This window comes from Vulpes vulpes, chromosome 12, assembly GCF_048418805.1.
Source record: "Vulpes vulpes isolate BD-2025 chromosome 12, VulVul3, whole genome shotgun sequence".
Classification (NCBI taxonomy): Eukaryota; Metazoa; Chordata; class Mammalia; order Carnivora; family Canidae; genus Vulpes; species Vulpes vulpes.
Window position 1 is genome coordinate 29,386,109 of NC_132791.1, and position 24,417 is coordinate 29,410,525.

At 36.4% G+C, this 24,417-nt stretch overlaps 1 protein-coding gene across 2 annotated transcripts in view; it reads left to right on the forward strand.

The window, feature by feature from the left end:
• Positions 1–24,417, forward strand: part of PLAA (phospholipase A2 activating protein) — a 38,684-nt gene that overhangs the window by 6,444 nt on the left and 7,823 nt on the right. Inside the window, exons 2-10 of one of the 2 annotated variants that reach the window (XM_026009007.2) lie at positions 757–950; positions 9,731–9,831; positions 9,922–10,042; positions 12,337–12,504; positions 12,952–13,087; positions 14,773–14,942; positions 18,852–19,009; positions 19,670–19,889; positions 22,060–22,131. In XM_026009007.2, coding sequence (XP_025864792.1) covers positions 757–950; positions 9,731–9,831; positions 9,922–10,042; positions 12,337–12,504; positions 12,952–13,087; positions 14,773–14,942; positions 18,852–19,009; positions 19,670–19,889; positions 22,060–22,131 — 1,340 coding nt within the window. The remainder of the gene's footprint in view (positions 1–756; positions 951–9,730; positions 9,832–9,921; positions 10,043–12,336; positions 12,505–12,951; positions 13,088–14,772; positions 14,943–18,851; positions 19,010–19,669; positions 19,890–22,059; positions 22,132–24,417) is intronic. The other variant, XM_026009008.2, reaches the window with a different exon arrangement.

A 24,417-nucleotide genomic window follows, 5' to 3' on the forward strand; every position in this document is an offset into this window, starting at 1 on the left:
AAGATTTTCAATTTTCCTAAAGAAGAAAACTTCAGGCTTTTGCTTTGTGCAAGAGGGGCTATTTAGATATACATACTGTACTAATGGGTACTAAGTTAATGTTTTATAGTGTGAAAATATCCTAATAGTCGTAAGGCTTATCAATAGCAGATTCTATTCTATTATCCAATTGCATGAATATTTCACTTCACTAGGTATTTCTGAAGGTAACAGTCACGGATAAATAGAAATAAAGATGGAATATGAGAAAAAGCCGCTTGTTTCCCTCCCTTTCCTTGCTTATTCTTTCTGTTAATTGACATACTCTTCCCAATGAAATACAAATTAAACTTCAAATCTGATGTGACTCTCAATAGTAGCTAATAAAATTAAATATTTAATGTTTAACTTTAAAACAATAGATTCTTGGGGCAGCCCCGGTGGCGCAGCGGTTTAGCGCCACCTGCAGCCCAGGGCGTGATCTGGAGACCCTGGATGGAGTCCCATGTCGGGCTCTCTGCATGGAGCCTGCTTCTCCCTCTGCCTGTGTCTCTGCCTCTCTCTCTCTCTCTCTCTCTCTCTCTGCATCTCTATGAATAAATAAATAAAATCTTTAAAAATAATTAAATCAATCAATCAGTCAATCAATCGATTCTTAAGTAGTATGTACCGTAAAGTTCAACCTAGATACTAAAGGAAATACTTTGACAACTCATGTCCTATGCTAAGTAAGGGGAGAATGTATATCTTATTAATTACCATGTCATGTCTTTCTAGTCCTAACAGGGGCTTTACAGAAATGCACTGTATGAGTGGCCACTCCAATTTTGTATCTTGTGTATGTATCATACCTTCAAGTGACATGTACCCTCATGGACTAATTGCCACTGGAGGAAATGACCACAATATTTGCATTTTCTCACTGGAAAGTCCAGCACCACTTTATATACTAAAAGGTCACAAAAATACTGGTGAGTAGAATGCTTTGGGTTTTTACTATTTGAAGTTTTATCCTTTTGAAAAGAAAATTCACATATTTGCATTCCGTACAATTTATTATATTTGTTTTACCTATGGCTATAGCTTGGTAGTGAAAACCTTTTTGGACCATCATCATTCTGTAAATTCTATGTTGCAGATTTATTGTCATTGGTAAGGTTGACGTGCTTATATGTAGAAAGTAAAGTGTTCCATTAAGCAGCTGTATAATTTTAATACCATTTCATTTGTAAATACTTTATTATGTAGCTCTAAAATAGGGTTTGCACACTTTTTCTGTAAAGTGTGCAAGATACTAAAGTGTGCCAGATACTAAATATTTTAGTCTTTGCAGGCCATATGGTCATTTATACAACTATTTAACTCTGCTGTTGTATACAAAAGCAGCCATTGACAATAAGGTAATGAATGGGCATGTCTGTATTTCAATAAACCTCTATTTATGGACAGTGAAATTTAAGTGTCATAATTTTCGCATATCAGAAAATAGCTTTTAATTTTTTTCCCTCAATCACTTAAAAATGTAAAAACCATTCCTAGTTTGTGCATTGTACAAAAATAGGTGGCCCATAGGCCATAGTTTGCTGATCCCTCTAAAGGATAAGAATTATCTCTTTTTTTTTTTTTTTTTTGAATCATCATTACACCTAAAACAAAATCTAATTTCTTATCAAATATCCCGTGAAGGCTCAAATTACACTCTGTTATCTCATAAATTTTTTTTACAGTTTGTTTGAACTGTGACCCAAGTAAGGTCCACATGTCTTTTAATCTATGGATTTCTTTCCCTTTTTTCCCCCCTCTCTATTTGGAACCAGCTTATTTAACTTGCAGGATTTCCTACATTCTGAATTTTGTTGATTAAAGTCTCATTGTTTCCTTTTAACATGTTTGTCAATCCCCTGTATGTTTCATAAGCTATTAGATCTAGAAACTTAATCAGATTCAGATTCAAGTTTTTGGCAAGTATTTAGGTACTATTATGTATTTTCTGTTGTAGCACATTAAGAGGCACTTAATATCTCTGTGATGTTAAGGTTAATTAGTAGATTCAAGTGTTGCATCATTCATTTTAAATTTCCATCAGTCTTTTATGTAATAGTTTTTAGCATGTATTGATCACACACGGGTCTAGTATGTCATTAAGATTTGTGAAATCATTGTATTCTAATTCTACCATTATTTTTGTGTTTAATAGCTAGCATTTTTTTAAGATGTAGAATTTCCTCATATTAATTCTTTGGTTACATGTGAGACTTTTATACAGGAAGAACAGGATAAATACTCTTTTACTGAGTTTCAGGATGAGTAGTTTCCTAGCATCTTTTTTTTTTTTTTTTCATTCTCAAATTTTCCCGTGTTTGGATTGGAAACCTCAATTGCCCCTGTGAGCTTTTGACAAGATCTTTAGCAGTCTTCCTTGCTTTTGGTAGTACAGAATGTTCTAGGTTCACTGTATGCATTTTTCGTTCTAACCCGAAATCAGCTGTTTTGCCAAGAAGCCCTGTGTTTTTTGCCTTTTTTTTTTTTTTTAGTGAGAATAAAAAGTGGAAACCTCAGTTCAGACAGTAATGGTTCTCAACAGGATTTTTTAAAACTTAATCTTGTTTTATAATTCTATAAAACATATATATAGTTTCAAAGAAAAAAGAATTCAAGGTATATTCAAAAAAGTCTATATTTAGTCTGTATTGCCTTCTTGTACCACCCCTTTCCTTATACTTTATTAACTGTGTTAACAGATATGTATGTATATTTATATTGCTCCTTTATATGTAAGATAAAAGATAAAAAGATAACATACCCTATGCAATTTTCTGCCCCTCCTCTTTTTGCTTAGTAATATTATTACCTTGGAGATCTTTTTATTACACTGTATAGAAATCTTATTCATTCGTTTTTACAGTGGCATTATAATTTACTGTTTAGTTAGCTTTACCATGGCTATTCTAGCTTATTCAGCCAGTCCCCCATTAATGGACGTTTGAATTTTCAATCTTTTGCTAGTATAGATAATGCATTATAAATGGTTCTGTGCATGTGTCATTTCATTCTTTTGGAAGTGTCATTTAGATTTAATATCCATTTCTGGATCAGAAGGTAAGTGCAGGGCAGCCCAGGTGGCTCAGTGATTTAGCACCACCTTCAGCCCAGGGTGTGATCCTGGAGTCCCGGGATCGAGTCCCACATAGGGCTCCCTGCAGGGAGCCTGCTTCTCCCTCTGCCTGTGTCTCTGCCTCTGTCTCTGTGTCTCTCATGAATAAATAAATAAAATATTTAAAAAAAAAAAAAAGGTAAGTGCATACTTAATCAAAGCTGAGTGTTCCCTATACTTATTGAAAGAGATTTATTTTGTTATTCATTCTTTCTGCCTGATCTTGAAAGAAATTTTAAGAAAGAAATTTTCTGAATGCTCTAAAATAATGTTTCTCTTGAATTATGTTACATTGATCTCTGGGAGAATATAAAAAGCATTCCCAATTACAACTATCAAGATATGCTTATGGTTCTCTGTTTTTAGGCATTAATAATGTATTCATATAAGAATCAGATGATTAAATTTACTACCCTTCTGGATATTTGAATTTAAAGAGCAACTGATGATACATACACTTTAAGTTGATTTTTAAAAAAATTTGAACTATTTGAAAAGCAACTTTTCATATAAATGGAAAAATTTACTTTGATTTCAATATTCAAATACAGTAATCATATTTTTATGTGTATAGTAATCTCTTTTCAGTCTTTGTCCCTGTGGCTAAGCATGGGTAATACTTTACAGATCCACAGAAGATATTTTCTGTTCCAATCACCAAGTCTATTTCTCGACTATCTAACTTTTTAAATTTAATTTTTAATTTTATGTGCAAATATATTACATGTATATCTATTTAGTCTCCAAGGAGGAGATATATATATTATATATAATAAATAATATAAGTGACTTTCTGGAGTAGAGTAGGGTAACAAAATTTGGGAAATGTTTATTCAATATATATATATATATATATATATATATATATATATATATATATATATATAATTCTTAAATTATATCCAGTAAGAAATATCTTGTTTTTTTTTTTTTAAGGTTTTATATATTAATTCATGAGAGACACAGAAGCAGAGACATAGGCAGAGGGAGAAGCAGGCTCCTTGCGGGGAGCCCAATGTGGGACTCGATCCCTGCCCGGGATCACACCCTGAGCCAAAGGCAGACACTCACCTGCTGAGCCACCCAGGTGTCCCTGTCTTATTGATATTTTACAAGAGTTTCAGGAAGTCTCCTAGATGCAATTATGTTTTTCAAATAGTCTAACATATAATGAGTCAAAATAGGCTAAGTTATGGTATAGTAACAGACACTTCCATGATCTCAGTGTTCTCGCACAACAGTTTTTCTCACTCACCATATACATTCATCATGGATTAGTGAGGGGAATCTGCTCATCAGAGTTTCTCAGGGGCCCAGGCTGATGGAGGCTCTCTCTATATGTGCTTCAGAAGTTTGTTGTAGCAGTGAAAGAGCAATGTGATTAATAATGCATTGACTCTTAAAAGCATGTACCTAAAAGTGTCAGCTACCGTTCATACTGTTGACTAATGTAAATACAATTGGCTGTGCCTAATGTCATGCACAAAAAGGGCAAGCTACCACAGTCTGCCTCTGTTTATCAGTTATTCAGCTTGTTCTCTGTCCTTTGTGCAGGCAGAAAATACCCACCATTCCCTCAATGTCAGGAAAGCTGAAATTCCCCTCCAATTACAGCATCAATCCCAAAGTTAAGAATCTCTGGGTGATAGTGTTTTAAGCATCAAGGAGATGAGGCTTAGGTGTTTTGACATCAGGTCCAGATATAATTCCTCTTAAAGTCAGAGATCTGTGGGCTAAAAACACATGTTCTCTGTCATCCTTTCACCCAGTCAGGATACAATTGTAGAACTGTAGGGTAAACACTACCATTCAGAAAAGGGAATGATGCAAGACAGCAGTTCCTAATCTGTAGTCATTCTGACATCTAGATGGGCGGCTGTTTCCAGGACTTGGCTACTATGAGAGTGAAGAGATTTTTGTGATCTGGTCCCTCGGGTCTCTAAAAGGGGTTTGCTAGTCCATTGTCCTTTACAGCTCTACTTTGGCCCTTCACGGTATTCTTTCTTTTCTGTTATTCTCCTTGGTCATCTTGATGTATACCCTTCTTGGAGACTAAACTCAGCTTGCCTTCTGCCTGTGAGGTTTGGTGCTTAGGGGTCATTTTAAGTTTTGCACAGTCACAGACTTAGTTCTTGGCAGTGCAACTCTCTTGTTGGCTTCTTGCCCATTTGGTTCTAGTCAGACCTCTGTGTCAATAGCTGTACCCTCAGTTGTAGTCTGATTTGTTGTATTTCTCCCCCTCTCTCCTTTCCTCTTTCCGTACATGCCTTTCCGGATTTTACTCTTGAGGCCATGAGCCTGTCAGACCTCAGTGGGAAGCTGCACGCTCAAGTTCTTTTCCCTGAGCCATTTGTTCAGCTGAAGGCAATTATTTTCATGGTGACAACCTAATTTTCTTTGCTTTGGGTATACTTGAAATCCATTTAGAAATTTTGGCACTGTACATGCTGGTCATGTTTTTTATTTGTTCCTCTTGCATGACTCAGTTTCAGTTGTCCTTTGCTGCTAAAAGGACTTCTCAGGTTGGTATTTTATCATTTGGGGTTGAGAAGCAATTGGTTCTTCTAACCCTGCAAGTCCTTAAGTTTCTGACTCCATTCCTGCTTGAGAACTAGCCACGTCTTGTTCTCATTCCATTATTTTAGTACTTAGATGTAGCTGATACTGACACCTATCACTGAAGTCCCATTTTCCAATCTCTTTCTTTAGAGCTGCTGGTTTATCATGTCTTGTGTTCTCGCGAGCAGCAGTTTTACCAGATATTCCTCACTGCAAAAAGATTACCACACTTCCACTCTCTGATTAGCGTCCTCCTCACCACCTGCCCACTAAGCTAATGCCATTTGTGGGTTCTTGTTTCATCAGGGCCTGGCTTGTGCTACCAATTTCTAAATCAGGCTAGATGACATTGTGGTAGCAGACAACTCCAGAATTGCTGGAGCTTAACACAATGAGAGTTTGCTAGTTACACATCTAGTGCAGAGCAGCAGGGGGCTCTGCTTTGTAGAACTATGCAGGGATCTAGGATGACAGATGCTTCATCTCAGTATGTACTTTCACAGACATTGGAGCAGCAGAGAGGGAACATGGCTCAATCATGTACCTGTCCTTTAAGCTTTCACCGGCCAAATAAGATTTCTGCTCATCTGGGCAGCCCTGGTGGCTCAGCAGTTTAGTGCTGCCTTTGGCCCAGGGCGTGATCCTGGAAACCCGGGATCAAGTCCCATGTCAGGCTGCCTGCATGCAGCCTGCTTCTCCCTCTGCCTGTGTCTCTGCCTCTCTCCCTCTCTCTGACTCTCATGAATAAATAAATAAAATCTTAAAAAAAAAAAAAAAGACCATTTCTGCTCATCTTTCAGTGCCAGAACAAGTCACAAGGCATGCCTAAAGCCAAAACAACTGGGCAAGTTCAATATTACCATTTGTTTGGAAGGTAAAGAGCACAAAATATCTGATGAATATCACTAATGGCTACCAGACACATCACAATATTTATCTGTTCTCTGTTTTTCCTGGAAACTTAACCTCTTCAGGCCTAGTGTTGGATTGATGTTCTGGGCTGATGTCAACCCTGGATTTCCCTTTGCCAGTGTACTTCCTAGAAAAAGTTCTCATATTTTTCTCATTCTTAACTTACACTTTTGTTTTGGTGTAATACAGCTATTACAGCTTAAGAAAGCTGTGACATAGGGGCTAAATATATTTGTATATTAGAAAACGACTGTATTCTATCCTTACATTTGATTGTTAATTTGGCTAGATGTAAAATCCTATGTTAAAACTATTTAATCTCAGAATTTTTTTTTTAATGATTTTATTTATTTATTCATGAGAGACAGAGAGAGGCAGAGACACAGGCAGAGGAAGAAGCAGACTCCACACAGGGAGCCCAATGTGGGACTCGATCCCGGAACTCCAGGATCACGCTCTGGGCCGAAGGCAGGCACTGAACCACTGAGCCACCCAGGGATCCCAAATCTCAGAATTTTGAAGGCATTGCTCTATTGGCCTTTAGTGTAAGGTATTAACTGAAAAGTTTGGTGCTGTTCTAATTTCCCATCTTCTCTGTAGAACAAACTTCTGGTCTCTTTGTAAGCTTTTAGATCTTGTCTATTTCTGATGATACAAATTTTCACAATGTATCTCTGTCTCTGAAAGTGCCTTTCATTTGGCACCTTGTGGGTTCATTGAATCTAGACATTCATGTCCTTCACTTTTGAGAATCTTTCTTTTGTACTGTTTCTTTGTCCTCTCTACACTGTCCCTATTATCTATTTCTAGAATCCCTATTTATTGGATATTGAACATTCTGAAATTATTTTCTGACTGTTTAAACTTTTTCATTTTTTGTTTCTTTTTAGTCTAATTCTCTGGGAGACTTTGTTTTTCCTAGTGCCATTTAATTTTGGCTTGGGTTCTTCTACTTTTAGCTTTTATTTTTCGTGTTCTCTCATTTCTTTTCTTATATAACATCTATTTGCAAATATTATAGTATTCACTTTTTTGTTTTTTGCTTCTTTTTTTTAAAAAAAAGATTATTTTTATTTTTTTTTAATTTTTTTATATCTGAGAGAGAGTCTCACGCAGACTCCACACTAAGTGTGGGGCTCAGTCTCAGGATCCTGAGATCACAACCTGAGCCAAAACCACGTGTCAGATGCTTTAACTGACTGCATCACCCAGGTGCCCTCCCTGCCTCCTTTGCTTTCTGAAGTTGGATTTGTCTCTTCTGGATTGCTTACCCCTTTCCCCCTTATTTTTATGTTTGGATTTTTCTCTTTCATGTTGGAGACTTTGATTAAATGGTTGTTGATGTTAAATTGGCTGCTCATGTTTAAGAATGAGGTATAAAGAAGTTGAAATTTTTTTAACTTGTGTAGATGAAGCTTGGTGATTGCTGGGCTTCATTAGAAGGCAATTTGATGGTCGTCTGACCTTTAGATGGGACGCCCTTCTACATGTCTTTATCTGAAGTTCGTTAGCATTATTCAGTCTTCTAGAGCAGAATTCTCCTGCCTCTTGCCTGGCTGCTGGTATTGGAGAAGGAATGAAGATTTTCCATTTATTTCCCTTGTGTTTCAGGGGGCTTCTTATTCCAGACCTTTATTTTACCTGACTTCTTGAATCTGCAAACTGTGCTTCAGTTCCTCCAGTGAATAAACCTTGAGTTTCCTGCAGTAGATGAGGATGTACTTTCCCAACACAGTAGACTGAAAGGAGAGATCTAGCATTTTAAGTCCTCTGCCTAGCCCCATTCTCCATCAAACCTAGTAGCTGGAACTTGAGTTTCATGAGAATTCCCTAGGGGAGTCACTTGATTTTGGTCTTTTTCTGTGGGTGTTTAAATTATAACCTCCACCATTTTGCTAAGTCAATTATGTTGTTTTCTGTTTTCTTTGTCCTTATAGATTAACACCATTGATAGCTTTACTCTGAACAATCTACCTTTTTTTTTTTGAGAGATTTACTTATTTGAGAGAGAGCAAGTGAGCAAGCGTATGACTGGGGGTAGGGAGAGAGAATCTCAAGCAGACACCTCATTGAGCATGGAACCTGACACATGGCTCAATCCCAGGACCTGAGAAAATGACTTGAGCCAAAATCAAGAGTCAGACGCTCAACCAACCGAGCCATCCAGTCACCCCAACAATCGGCCATTTTTAACCAGAACTGTCTTTTGTTTCTGTATTTTTAGATAATTTTTCAAATGTTTAATTTTTAGCTTATATAATTTTACATTAAGATAATAAGACATTTAATTACCGTTACTGTTGAATATTTAGCTGGGCTGAAGTGTTTTGTGGGTTTTTTGTTATGTTAACTAAATATCGGGTCACCTGGGTGGCGCCTGGGTGGCTCAGCAGTTTGGCGCCTGCCATCGGCCCAGGGCATGATCCTGGAGTCCTGGGATCGAGTCCCACATTGGGCTCCCTGAGAGGAGCCTACTTCTCCCTCTGCCTATGTCTCTGCCTCTCTCTTTCTCTATGTCTCTCATGAATAAATAAATAAAATCTTTAAAAAAAAAAACTAGACTAAATATCTGTATAAACAGCATTTCAAAATTATTTACATTATCTTTCTGTGTAGTTTTTTATAACCAGAAGGTACTGTGCAACCCCTTTGATCCTGCTTCTCATTTTACAGATGAGGAATCTGAGTTTGTCCCTTGGTCAGACAGTCCATAAGTTGTACAGCCTCAACTTGTACCCAGACATTCTGGTGCAGAGTCTACTCTTGATCACTACACTCTTTTTCATCTCCATTCACTAAGCTTAATTAGCCAAGGTACTCTCATTTCAGAAAGTGTTTTTAAAATGCAGTGCTTTGGGAGCTCCAGGGTGGCACAGTCAGTTAGGTGTCTAACTCTTGGTTTCAGCTCAGGTCGTGTTCTCAGGCTCGTGAAATTGAGCCCTGTGTCGGGCTTCATACTCAATATGGAGTCTGCTTGAGATTTTCTCTCTCTCTTTGCAGAAGTGTTTTCTCTCTCAAATAAATCTTTAAAAAATTTAAAAATAAAATTGCAATGCCTTAATAACCAGCAAGGTTGAACATTTTTCTATATAACACTGTATTAACTAATGCCTTTTCCCCCTTCAGTTTGTAGTCTTTCATCTGGGAAATTTGGGACATTACTGAGTGGCTCATGGGACACCACTGCTAAAGTCTGGCTGAATGACAAGTGCATGATGACCTTACAGGTATAATAGTAGTTCTTTGTGAGTGTTCTACATGATAACTAAGTGTGATGATTCTGTGGCAACCTATATTAATTCCCGTTTCACTCACAGGGTCATACAGCTGCAGTATGGGCAGTAAAGATCTTACCTGAGCAGGGCTTAATGTTAACTGGATCAGCAGACAAGACTATTAAACTGTGGAAAGCTGGAAGGTGTGAGAGGACTTTTTCAGGTAAGATCAGAGTAGACAACTTTTATAGTCTTATCATTTCATATTCACTCCAGTCGTGTTTTCTCAAAAGTTTAGAAGCATGAAAATAGCATTTGAGAAACATCAGTGTATTTGAATCATTTAATTTTGGTAAATGTAATTTTTCTGACAATATTTAAAATCTTGTAAAAGATATGAGACCTCCCGTAAAACAACTAGATGTGTACTAATAAATGGCTACTTGATGAGATTATAATATGGTATACAATTTTTGATTTAACAAGTTCAGCCTGAAACTTCCAAACATAATAATATATAACATAATCTTCTTTTTTGAAGATTTTATTTATTTGAGAGAGTGGAGAGAGAGAGCATGTATATAAGCAGGCAATGGGGCAGAGGGAGAAGCAGGAGCAGACAGCCTGATGTGGGACTCAATCCCAGGACTCTGGGATCATGGCCTGAGCTGAAGGCAGACATTTAACTGACGGAGCCACCCAGGTGCCCCAAGTATAAGCTTTATGAATAGTGGGTCACTATTGTTAATTTCATATATAGAGGAAGACATCATTAGTGCTTTTGTGAGTTTTGAAGTACATTATTTAGTAATAACAAATTTCAGACTCACGTTGGGATTTTAGGTGGGTAGTCTTTTTGAACCTCACCTATTAAATAACTCCTACACGGAGGCATCTGCTTACTGATACTGGTATTGCTGATTTATCTGTGGAGCAATTAAATTTTTGTTGTGAATTTTTTATTTATTCATGAGAAACAGAGGGACAGAGAGGTAGAGACACTGGCAGAAGGAGAAGCAGACCCCATGCAGGGAGCCCAACGTGGGACTCGACCCCGGGTTTCCAGGATCATGCCCTGGGCTAAAGGCGGTGGTAAACTGCTGAGCCACCGTGGCTACCCCTTTTGTTGTTTTTCTTCTCTTTTATTTTTCCTTGAAAGTTGATCACTAGTCTGGATAATACTTTCAAGAAGTCCCCTTGTGCAGATAAAAATATTTGTAGATGGACAAGTTATAACTAAGCATCACTGTGTTCCTGCTTCTGTACATACAACATATGTTATCAAGTTGTCATTAATCTTCAATAACTTGGTTGAACAGCAAATACTGAGCATGGGAAATATTTTTGATTCCTGATCTCTTTTATTAGATCATAAGCTTCAGAGAATTTTCTGTCCCTTGAAAAATAAAAAAAATAATATCTTCTATACTTCCTCATTTAACATTAAGAGAAATTGAGTTTTATGAAGTTTTTAAAATATTTTAAATCTTTTGATTAATGGAATATATGTATTTTTTAGTTACATAATTAAAAATATAATGAACTTTATTCCATAAAATACTGCCTTTAAAAAACTTGATCATTAGTTTTTATTGTATAATTTTAATGCTTGTCTTTGTATATATTATGAAATGTTTTTGTTAATAAAGCAGTGATGTTTGGTTTTATATTTGTGTTTTGTTGAATCAAAAGAAGTGGGATTATAAGGCAGGAAACTTGGATTCTTGTTTTAGCTTTTCCACTAGTATGGTTTCAGAAAAGTTAATTTCTCTCAACCTATTCTTTTTTTTTTTTTAAAGACTTTATTTATTTATTCATGAGAGACACAGAGGGAGAGAGAGAGAAAGGGAGAGACAGAGGCAGAGGCACAGGCAGAGGAAGAAACAGGCACTATGCAGGGAGCCTGACGTAGGACTTGATCCCAGATCTCCAGGATCAGGCCCTGGACTGAAGGTGGCGCTAAACCGCTAAGCCACCTGGGCTGCCCTCTCAACCTATTCTTTCATAATTTAATAAAGTTTACCTTTTTTGATAGTTTTTATTTCAAATTCTTAAATAATTGAGATCTTTTTTATGATTTAATTCTTAATTTTCATTAGTGCCTTATAAATGTTAATTTTAGTATTATGTGGTGAGAAATTTACAGGCTATTTGTCATGTTTGAATGTTTTGTTTGTTATAGATTACTGTTGTTTTGGGGGATGAAAAGTTGAAAATGAATTGTCAGGTAAAAAAAAGAATTATTGGGATCAGAATCTTCTTTCTGGAGAGCTTTAAGAAGTAATTTACAGAAGATAAAATAAATGTAAATAACTCCAAAGACTGGTAATAAAAAATATTGTAAACCTAAAATAACCAATTTTGATTACCAGGCTTTCCTACAGAAAAAATGAATTTCTCTACCTTGAGAATTGGTTTTTACTATTCACTGATTATGTTTTATAATGTTAGTTTAACACATAGATCCATCAACCAAATTATCTATCTTAACTGGTTTATATTATTCTTTTAATATAGGGCATGAAGACTGTGTAAGAGGTTTAGCAATTTTGAGTGAAGCAGAATTTCTTTCCTGTGCAAATGATGCTAGTATTAGAAGGTGGCAAATCACTGGCGAGTGTCTTGAAGTATATTATGGACATACCAATTATATTTATAGCATATCTGTCTTTCCAAATTGTAGAGGTAAGATTATCACATAATATGCATTTCAAATTTTGTAGTGAGCATTGTTTCATTCTTGAGGTGGGGGTAAGAGGGCTAATTACTTAAATCAGTTTACTGTGATTTGAATAATTTAGTAGCTTTATCTCATAAGCATCTTCTCATGAAGGAGAAAATTATTTGATCATGTTTATATTAGTTCACATTTGGTGGTTATGTCAAAGTTTTTTGAGTATTTAAGGAAAGACTGTATAATTTATTGGTGCAAAGTATATAGTATGTAAGGTATGAAATGTAGAAAATGTGATTTTTGAAGTTGTATGTGTATAAGTGATAAATACATAAAATGTAAAACTAAAATAGTGTGGGGTTAAAAAGTATTCTTAGGCCTTCTAGAAAAATGGTATGTAATACATATATTTAATTTTATTTACTCAAGCTAATTTTACCTATATTCATTAATTTTAGATTTTGTGACAACAGCAGAAGACAGATCTCTAAGAATCTGGAAACATGGGGAATGTGCTCAAACAATCCGACTTCCAGCTCAGTCTATATGGTGCTGCTGTGTTCTAGACAATGGTGACATTGTGGTTGGTGCGAGGTATTTATATTCTAGTCAGTCAATAAATATCATGTATCTAGGCCTCTGGTGGACTCTCTAGTGCACAGAGATAAACTGAGGGAGCTTCAGGTGAATCGGAAAATCATATGTGTGTATCTGGACTGAGAAAACAGTACTAGGCAGGACAACTTTTACATCAGTGATAAATGTTACATTACACTGGTCTTATACTGCAGGTTGTGCAGTCAAAACATTGAAAACAAAAGAAATTGGAGAAGATAGAGATTAGTGTGGAAAAACTTTATGAAGAAAGAAGAAAAAATTTGAATTTAGTATTGAAAGATCCTGAGTAAGAAGGGAAATGAGAATTTCTCTCAAAACAAATGGTATGAATAAAGGTGTAGCATGGGCCCAAGAGTCAGATGTGTGTGGAAAATGAAGGAAAATAGTAGAGGACTCATAGTCCTCTACTTAGTGCCTTATAAATGTTAATTTTAGTATTATGGTGGTAAGGCAGTAAAGTGGAGAACCTTGAATGCTGGGCATTTTTTAGATTCCGTGCTTGGGGTAAAGAGTTCTAGCTTTTGAAGAAGTGACGTGATTAAAGCATAACCTGTGAATTATTACATAGGTCGGCTGAATTTAACTAGTGGTGACAGTGGACAGGAAAGCAATTTAGAAAGCACTTATAGTAGTAGGGATGTGTCATTATGAAATAATATCCTCCCAGTGGTAATAGATAAAAGGCCAAAATACAAGATATTGCAGAGGAAGAATGATCAGAAGAAGGATGAACGAAAAATGTTCTAACTTTGGTGATTGCATTAATAAATTGGGGCAGTGGGAGAATTGGTGTGGTCCAGAAGGTGAGGACCTCAGTTGTAGACTTCTGAGGTCTGACTGGGGATGAGCCACACTCATGCCAGATCTGCCATGGAAGGCAAAGGAAAAAAGCAGCAACTGTAAGGGATGGAGGTCCTAATAGAATCAAGGTAACTTACTTTTTGGCTGGGTGAAGGATAGATTTGTTGGCTTAGTCATTTTCTCCCTAAGCATATTTAAAGTTGAAGAAAATGAACAAACTGAAAGGGTGAAGTTCCTGTTAGTAGAAGGTTAAGTACAAAACCAAGTTCTCTGTAGAATTGAGCAGGATTAGTGAATTTGAAAGTGGCTAACTTGCCTTTCCTACCCAAACATAGGGGTTGTCTAGTCCAGGTATTTTCCTGATTAGGATTACATTACTAGTTAATCAGAGTAAAGATGGACTCCATGTTTCCCGAATGGACAGATAATGAGCATCTACTATTTTCTAAGCTTTGTATTCAATATTTGAACCCTTTGTACAAAGCAAACCAACACATTGTCCTTCTTTATAGTCTTGTACTAATATAATATTGACTTGAAGTGTATATGAATGTCTCTAGATTTTTATGATGCTCAATACTGAACTTGGAATTCAAAATTTTGTCTAATATATATTTCTCTGTTCTTTGCCAGTGATTTTTCCCTTAAATTACATATTTTTTTTACCCTAAACATGGCTTTAGAAAGCAACAGAGGATAATATGTGAAGTCAGCATAGTGCTCTATTCAGCCATAAATACATAATAATGTTTTTCATATTCATAAAATACAGATTTTTTTTTGCTTTGGATCATTCAGGTGTGATAATGTTCATGCACTATGGCAATGACTTCAGATGTGTTTGTTTTTTTTCCTTATAGCGATGGTATTATTAGAGTGTTTACAGAATCAGAGGATCGGATAGCAAGTGCTGAAGAAATCAAGGCTTTTGAAAAAGAACTCTCTCAGGCAACCATTGATTCCAAAACTGGTGATTTAGGGGACATTAATGCCGAGCAGCTTCCTGGGAGGGAACATCTGAATGAACCTGGTAAATACTTCAGCGTATATAGTAATAAAAAATGCTAACACGTTCGCCTTTCAGAATAATTAGAATGATAAGAAAAAAAGAGGTTCTTTTGCTGGCATTAAAGTGTTATTCTCATTGCTAGATGGGGATTTTTTTAGAATTTTTACTGTTAACCACTGTGAGAAACCATATTCTTGCCTCTGTCTCATAGTTTTAAAATTTTGAGCTAATAAACTCCTCATAAACAGGAATCCTTCAAATAAATCTCCTAGTACTTAGCTCATACACAGTAGGTACTCAAAAGTCACTCATTTAATACCTTTCCGTTGATTGGATTCTCTGAAAGAGGTTATATAGATTAAAAATGAGTTCAAATAAAGCAATGTCTGCTTAATGAGTTGGGGATCATTTGAGTTTATATCAGAGGATGGTGGTTATTTCAAGTGAAATCTAGATACATGCCTGATCCATTATATCAGTGGTTCTCAGAACTTGGTCTACAGACCCTTAGGAATTCTGAGGCTCTTTCGGGATGTCCATAAAGTCAAACTAATTTTATAACACTAAGCTGTTATTTGACTTTTCCACTGTGTTAATATTTGCACTAATGATTCAAAAGCAGTGATGGATTAAAAAAAAAAAAAAAAGAACTGCTGGTTCCTTGTATACAAATCAAGGCAATGGCACCAGACTATTCTGGTAGTTATTATGCTCTTCTCTAGCATGTAGTTGTATTAAGAAAAAATAACTAAAAAGCCTTTTGCCCATAAGAATATCCTTGATGGGGCAGCCTGGGTGGCTCAGCGGTTTGGCGCTTGCCTTTGGCTCATGACATGATCCCGGAGACCCGGGATTAAGTCCTGCATCGGGCTCCCTGCATGGAGCCTGCTTCTCTCTCTGCCTCTGTCTCTGCCTCTTTTCTCTCTGGATCTCTCATGAATAAATAAAATCTTAAAAAAAAAAATGTCCTGGATTAAGCATTAAAAATTAATTTTACTACATCTCGACCCTTTAGTACATATCTTTTTTAATATTCTTGTTGACAAAATGTGAAGTACAGATAAAGTACTCCAAAGTACCATGGTGTCTCAAGGATAAGTACTTGTGCATTTCTTTGAGTTTCATGTTGAACTTTTTCAATGAAATGCTATATTTATTTCAAAGAACAATTAACTATGGTTATTCAAGCTTGGGCTTGGGGCAGACATTTTTTTGAAAAAGAACAAAATGACCATGTGTCACTTTGAGGAAAATACGGACAGTATTTATTGCCAAAGATAAAATTCAAAACTCTGAAGTGAAAATTGAAATTTTGAAAAATTTGTATCTGCCACCAGGAGCTTATAAGATAGTCCAGTGGACCAGTGGATTTTAGTGCTTAATAGAGCATGAAAAATGCACTGGTATGGTTTCAGATTCTAAGTTATAACCTTGAAAGACCTACTACTTGTAGAATATTCACATCTTTCTGAAAAGGCTATTATACTAGAGGTTTTTCTTTCAATTATACTATCTGTGTTAGGTTGGATTTTCTTTTAAAGATTTAGTTAAATTTATTCATGAGAGACGGAGAGAGAGAGAGAGGCAGAGACGCAGGCAGAGGGAGAAGCAGGCTCCATGCAAGGAGCCCGATGCGGCACTCGATCCTGGAACTCCAGGATCACTCCCTGAGCCGAAGGCAGGCGCTAAACCGCTGAGCCACTCAGGGATCCCCTGGATTTTCTTAATATACTTCAAACAAAACGTATTGGAACAGATTAAATGCAGAGGCAGGTATGATAATCTAACTGTCTTCTATTGAGAGAGACCGTAAAGAGATTTACAGATACATAAAACAAAGCCAGTCTTCTGAATAAATTTCCAAAACTATTATTATTTTTCATTAAAACAGTAAAATGTTATTTGCTCACTATATAATCTATTATTATTTTCCTTTAAAGGATATATTTACTTTTTTATTTTTAATTTCAAATCTAGTAAATCAATCGATATAGCCCATGTTAATAAAAGTTTTTTGGGATTCTTAATAACTTTTATGACTGTAAAGAAATCTTGAAATCAAAAGTTCGGGAATTAATGCATTATACTGTCATGTTTTTAATATTCTTTTAATATTTTTTTTTCTTTATTTATTTATGATAGTCACACAGAGAGAGAGAGAGGCAAAGACACAGGCAGAGGGAAAAGCAGGCCCCACGCACCGGGAGCCCGACATGGGACTCGATCCTGGGTCTCCAGGATTGCGCCCTGGGCCAAAGGCAGGCGCCAAACCACTGCGCCACCCAGGGATCCCCTGTTTTTAATATTCTTACAATTCTTTACAAAAATATAGTCTGTCACTACACACACACACGCGCGCACACACACACACACACACCCACAGTAAATACTTGCTAAGTGCCCAGTGTATGCTGTTGTTCTAAGCTCTGGGGAATATAGTGAATAATAAAAGGAACAAAAATTTCTGTTCTCATAAATTTATGTTCTACAGGAAACAGATAATTAAAAAGTAGCTAAGTAAATATATGTCAGATAGTGGTAAGTACCATGGGAAGTAAAGCAAGAATTGGGTGTTTTGTAATTTTAAATACAGTAATCAGGAAATATGTAATACTTAGGATAGCATTAGTTGCTGTAACAGATAAACTCTTAAAATCTCAGTGACTTAATACAAGAGGAGTTTATTTGTTGCACATTCAAAGCTCAGTTGATGGCAAGGTATGTAAGCATGTTTGTAGAGCAGTTTTGCTCCTTGTGGCCATTCAGGGACCCAGGTTGATTGAAACCACCATCCTCAGCATGAAGCTTCCAATGTTCTCTTTTGTAGAAACATTCAGCCATCAGACAGAATGGAAGAAAATGGTAGAGAATGATGACCTAGGCCTAGAACTGGCTTAGATCATAGCCACTCAGATTCCACTGATCACTTCTCAGTGTGTGACATCTAGGAACTTCACCTTGCTATAGCTACAGCTACAGCTCTATCCTATGGAATAGGAGCATGAATCTCTGGAGGACACCTGCTATCTCTGCCACTAAAGGCTTTGCTGCGAAGGTGACATTCAAGTTGTTAAGGAGGCAGGGGAGCAAATCTTGCCAACATCTGTGTGAAAGGTGTCATGGGCTGAATTAATAGCCAGTGTAGAGACTCCATGGCTGAAGTGGGAAGATGGGTTGAGAGGAGCAGTAGTAGAAGGTGAAATCAGAGAGAATGATGTATTTGGCCTTGTACCTCATTCCAAAGAATTAGGCTTTAACCGAGAGAGATGGGACGTTACTGAAGGGTCTCCAGCAGAGGAGTGGCAGGAGCACTTTCAACTTTTGAAAGAATTTTTGTGGTTGCTGGGTTGAATGTAGATTGTAGGAAGCCCCAGGGCAAGAGTAGGAGGCCATTTAATCAGTCCAGCTGAGAAATGATGATGGCTTTTACCATTGGGTAGAAATGAAGATGGTGAGAAGAGATAATTTTCTAGATCTTTTTTAAAGATAGAACAGATAGGATTTGCTGAAGGATGGCTATGAGGGACCCTGCAAGGCAGTGCTTGTAATGCCAGGAAAAGGAATCAGACTCTTCTCTACTTTTTGGCCTGAGAAGCTAGAGGAGTGGAGAGTCATTTACTAAAATGAAAATGTTGTCAGAAGATATTCAATAATAAAACTTGTTTTATTTTTAGTGGGCTCCTTTCTAGTAGAAACATACTTTTTTAACCTTGCTGTATTTAATACAGGTTCCTTTTAACCATTAAGTTTGTTTTGGGCCACTTTCTGGTAGAGGAACATTTTTAAATCTTTTAATAAAATTTTCATTAAACCAAATACATATTCTCTTTTCTGTGTAAATTTTAAAGTTAACTTTTTTTTTTTTAATCTAAATGGCTTTGAATTTCACTTTGCTATTCTACCTTTGATTCTTAAATGTTTTATTCTTAGGCACTAGAGAAGGACAGACTCGTTTAATCAGAGATGGGGAGAAAGTCGAAGCCTATCAATGGAGTGTTAGTGAAGGGAGGTGGATAAAAATTGGTGATGTTGTTGGCTCATCTGGTGCTAATCAGCAAACATCTGGAAAAGTCTTATATGAAGGGAAAGTATGTCAACTTCTACTTCCTAATTACCATTATCTTAAAGCATATGGTTTTCTTTTTCACTTTTGCCCATTAATTAAATTTAACATTAAAATCTATTTCTTTGGAGATTATTTTCTCTTCCTGCCTTGAACTTGACTTTTAGAAAAGCTCTTTCCATGTAGGAGCTGTATTTGATAGATTAACTACTATTTGTCTTTGGTACTTACCATGAATAAACTGTTCCCAATCATTTTGAATTAGAAGCTTCTATGTCATCTCTTACCTAATGCTTTGTGCCTAGCTATATTTAACTTAGCAAGATATACGGACCCTGCAGGGCAGTGCTTGTAATGCCAGCATGTTTTGCTGAGTGGGGCATGGTAACATTTAATACTTTTGGCCTTTAGATCAACCAATTGGAAACCCTTCTTTAGCCTTAGAATTAATGTGTAGTTGTAATACATCCCCTGCCTCCACCCCTAGTGAAATGCTAATCTTGCAGCACATTCAGATGGTTGCTATCAATCATCATATGCCAAGTGGAAGATTTTAACTTTGCACTTGGAGAAAGTTTATTATAATAATTATCTTAAAAAGGACACATAACACCCATGATATATGTTATTAATATGAACAGATAAGTTAGTAATCATTTATCTCCTTTTTGTATTCCTATTGAAGGAATTTGATTATGTTTTCTCAATTGATGTCAATGAAGGAGGACCATCATATAAATTGCCATATAACATCAGTGATGATCCATGGTTAACTGCATACAACTTCTTACAGAAGAATGATTTGAATCCCATGTTTTTGGATCAAGTGGCTAAATTTATTATTGATAACACAAAAGGTCAAATGTTAGGACTTGGGAATACCAGTTTTTCAGATCCTTTTACAGGTAAGTTAGGGTTTATATTAAGTCTTCTGTACTTTCATCAGCATTGGTTGATTTTTTTGTTTGTTTGTTTTTAATGTGTTTAAACATGCATTATGATTAGCTGTTGAAGTAAAAACCAAGACCTAAGATCTGTAGCAGGCTTTTACTTTAAATTCATATATTTAAACCTCAAATTACATAGTAATTCTGTATTTATAGAAACAGTTGTATGTTGTTTCAAGATTCTTCTTTACTCATTTATTTTAGAGCAGATGGGGAGAGACTGTGCATGTGCAGAGTGAGGGAAGGGGTGAGAGAAAGGGAGGTGGGGGAGAGAAAGAATCCCAAGCCAACTCCATACTGAGCACGGAACCTGATGCAGGACCTATCTGGAAATCCTAAGATCATAATCTGAGCTGAAATCAAGACTGAGCCACCCAGGTGCCCCTTTTCCCTTTCAAAAATACAGCTACACTGTAAACTAAACAAAATTATGAAATTTAATTTAGTCATTTGAAATGAAAAGAAACTTAGAAGTCCCTTTAGATGGTTACTCCTTTTAAAAATACAAATTTTGGTGGATTTTACTAAACAAATTCTTTTTTCATGTGAGGCTAAGTTGGTTAGTTGGGCATCAAATCTAGGCCTGGACTATGAGTAGTTTTACTTTACATGTGATTTGTATTCCACATAATGATTTTAAAGTCAGTTATTTATAACAGTATACAGTGTCTAGAATGTTATAAATGGAGACTTGAGGGGAGACAGGAAAGGGAAAAGATATTATAAATGTCCCTGGATATAATCCTAGCAGTATTAGTCTGGCTCTTGATTCCTAGGAAATGGATTATAAGACTAGTTGTACTAGCCTGAGTTTTGGGGCCTGGGAATTTAGGCCATGGTACAGGAGGAAATAAAATGCTTCCTTTTTTCTTAGGTACAGAGCGAGCTCTAAATAAAATTCTAAAATTAGCACGTTATTGTCAATGTTTTCCTACTGTCATTTCTCACTCCATTTTTCACGTGCTAGTACGCTTCCTTGTTTTACAAGGATTCCATATCCCTTCCTATTTAAGTACTTATGTAGATCTTTTTTTTTTCTTCTTCCCTCACAGGTACTTTATGCTCCTAAGTTATATCCTCCTCCTCTAGTTCAGAATTCCATTGCCCATTCACCTAATAAAGTTAATGTCCCCTGCATGTTGACTTAAACAGAATTACCAGACTGACTCACTACTGAATATAAGTGATGTAACCCCTCCCAGTAGTTGCACTTGACAGGGAAAAAAAAAATATGTTTAATATCTGGGTATTCTGTTGATGGAATTTCAGACTACAGTACAAAAGAGTGAACACATGAGTATAGTCTTGTGTAAGCTATTTTGTGGAGAAGACAGATATTAGAGCAGCTGGCTCCATATGGAAATCTTAACCCTGGCTTTTTTTTTTTTTTTTTTCCTCTTCTGAATCTCATGCTGCATAATCTCATGAAGCATAACTTTATATGCATCCTTTCATATATATCTTTTACATATATCTTACTGTAGATGCCTCTGATTATTTCCCTAGAGGTACTAACAACATATACTCACACATACCACACATTTATAAGAGTAAAAATGGAAATCTCTTTCCTTTGTGACATTCATTGCCTTTGTAATTCTCTTCTCCAGTAGGTTGTAAGCTTCAGTGGATACAAGTAATCTTGTTCCCTGCTGGATCCCTAGCACTGAATGCACTATTTGACAGATGAGTTAATGAACTCAGGGGTTCTTTAAAAGATTAACATTTGATGCCTGTGGTTTTGATAGCAACAGCAGCAGCAGGAATTCTAGTGAATTTGTATAGGAACAGGAACTGATTATATATGTATATTATTGAGGTCAGAGACCACTTGTAATTTCTCCTTTTATATTTGAATTTTTAGTTATTTTAATATTTAAGGGCAGTGGCTAACACTTAATAAAGTAGTAAAGGTGAGAAAAAGAAAGTTGGAGAATCACTGAAGTTTTAGTTTCTTAGTAGTCTTTCCTATTGTAAGACTGCTGACTAATTTCTGTTATTCTCTCATGTGACAGCGTTGCTCTTCTGTTTTTTCTCCAAGTTTGGAGTCTTCTAATATAAGCATTGTGTTATTTATGAAATTCAAAATTTTGGCATACTTCAGCTTTTCCTTTGTTCGCATGCATAGGTGGTGGTCGGTATGTTCCAGGGTCTTCATCAGGATCTTCTAACATGCTTCCTGCAGCAGATCCTTTTACAGGTGGGATGAAGTTTTGATAAATACATCTTTCTTCACTTAATGAATAGCATTTTGCAGTATATTGCTTTACATTTTGGAGACATCACCCAATAATTAATAATTTCCTTATCTATATTTCTAATTTTGATGCATCTCCTTTTCTTTAACTTCCAATTTTTGCTTTTTCCTGGAGTGTTTTGTAGTTCTTCTTATGACTTACATAGCATATTGTTAGAACTCACCGTTTTCTCCAGTGGTCCTTCCTGCAAGGAGAGCAAGAGTCATTAAGGGCATAGTTTTTAGAGTCGATAGACCTTGATTGAAAATCTGGCTCTACCACTTACTTGCTATGAGAAGTTGGCAAGTTGCTTAACCTGTCTGAGCCTAATTTTTTTATCTGTGAAATTAGATAATAGGGGAACCCAGCAACCAAGACACAGCATGAGTGCTATTACTGGCAAGATTCTACTGATCACAAGCAAAGAAGGAGCCATGTGAGTCCCTACTACTGGATGATGCAGTGCAGTCAAGAAGCCTGTTCAGGTGTATTTTGCATTAACGTGGGAGGACACAAGTCCACCCAGGATTAGTCTTCTAACCTTTGTTATTAATGGCCTTCGTGAAGCCCTGGAAGTGTTGGTGTATCTCTTCACAGTGGCTTTATTTATCAAGGTATGCATGCCTCGACATCAACGGTACTGGAAAAAAATTGCCAAGCTTGGACTTGAATGCAGCTGAAGAAGTCTCTGTTTTCAGAATAGCTTTTGATGTATTTTATGATGCTATTGTTGGATCAGCAGCCAGAGTTTCTAGACAATATACCCAATTTGGGAAGAGATTTTTGGCACTTAATGGTATCCACTGGCCTTGCCAATATAGATACCTGTCTAAACCATAACTGGGAGCAACACACAACCTTCAGTCAGTCTCATGAAGTTGTGAATCATTCTCAGTGAGCTGCTTCTCTCCTGTGAATGAATTGGTGGCCTTGATGCACGTAGCTGTACCTTGTGCACTGGTAACCAGTATGCTATAATAACCAACCATCAAGATCAAGCTAAATGTTATGATAGCACAATGGCTATTAAGGAAATCTTTGATGACATAATGCAACTTGAAAAGGTAGTAAGGATCTGAAAAGTAAATAAAGTGATGATTTACTCAGACATAGTGATGCCCTGAAACGTAGAACAACAGAGTTCTTAGATCTCATTAGCACCTTTTTCTTGGAACAGAAGAAACATACCAAGCTTCAAACAATACCAACAAAATTAAGAGAACTCCTGGGGCCATCATCACTGGAACATGTCTTACTGTTGTGCAATGTCAGTAACACAGAAGATTCAGTGATAATGGAGATATGCAAGATAGCATGCCAAATATCCAAGAGAATTATGGAATTATTAGGATAACTGAACAATTATCAAAAATAGATAACAGACCTGATATTGAGCTGTTAGGAAAATTAAATGGTACAGTACATGTGAAGTGTTTAACAAAACGCCTGAACTATATTTAAGCAGGCCCTCAGTATATTTTAGTATATTTTCCCCCAATTTAACCAGTAGCGCTGGGACAAAGAGTTTTTCCCATTTACTTTAAGACTTAAGGTCAATCTTAATTCTCTTTTCTCTTCCCTATTTATGTGGCTCTCAAATTTCTAATGTCAATTCAAATCATCTAGGATGCTTGTTTATCTCATCACAAGGTCCTTCTCACAGAGATAATCTGATACACTGGGTTGGTGAGGAGGTTAAAATCACTCATGCCCTGATCCCTCACCCATGGATTCTGATTAAATGTTCTTTTGTTGTTTGGTCTGCTGTTAGGTAATTTTAAAAGCTCCCTATGAGTTTTTAAAGTGAAGGGACACCTGGGTGGCTCAGTGTTTAAGCATCTGCCTTTGGCTTAGGGCGTGATCCCACATCAGACTCCCTGCGAAGAGCCTGCTTCTCTCTTTGCCTATGTCTCTGCCTCCTCACTCTCTGTGTCTCTCATGAATAAATAAATAAAATCTTAAAAAAAAAAAAAGGTTTCTAAAGTGAAGCCAATTTGGAGAGCTACTAGGTTGTTATGGGTGGGCCCTGGGAATCTGCATATTGAACAGGTGACTCATTCAGGTGGTTGGAGAGCCACATGTAGAAAAGTGTAGGATTGTACTGTGTCTCATAATTAATGCCTTGGGCAAGTTTTTCAGCCTTCTAAAATATTGTTAATAATCATGGTATCTAACTAATACTTAAATGAGTATATAAATATAGGATGCTTAGCATTGCAGGGCACTTGGGTGGTGTAGTCAGTTAAGCA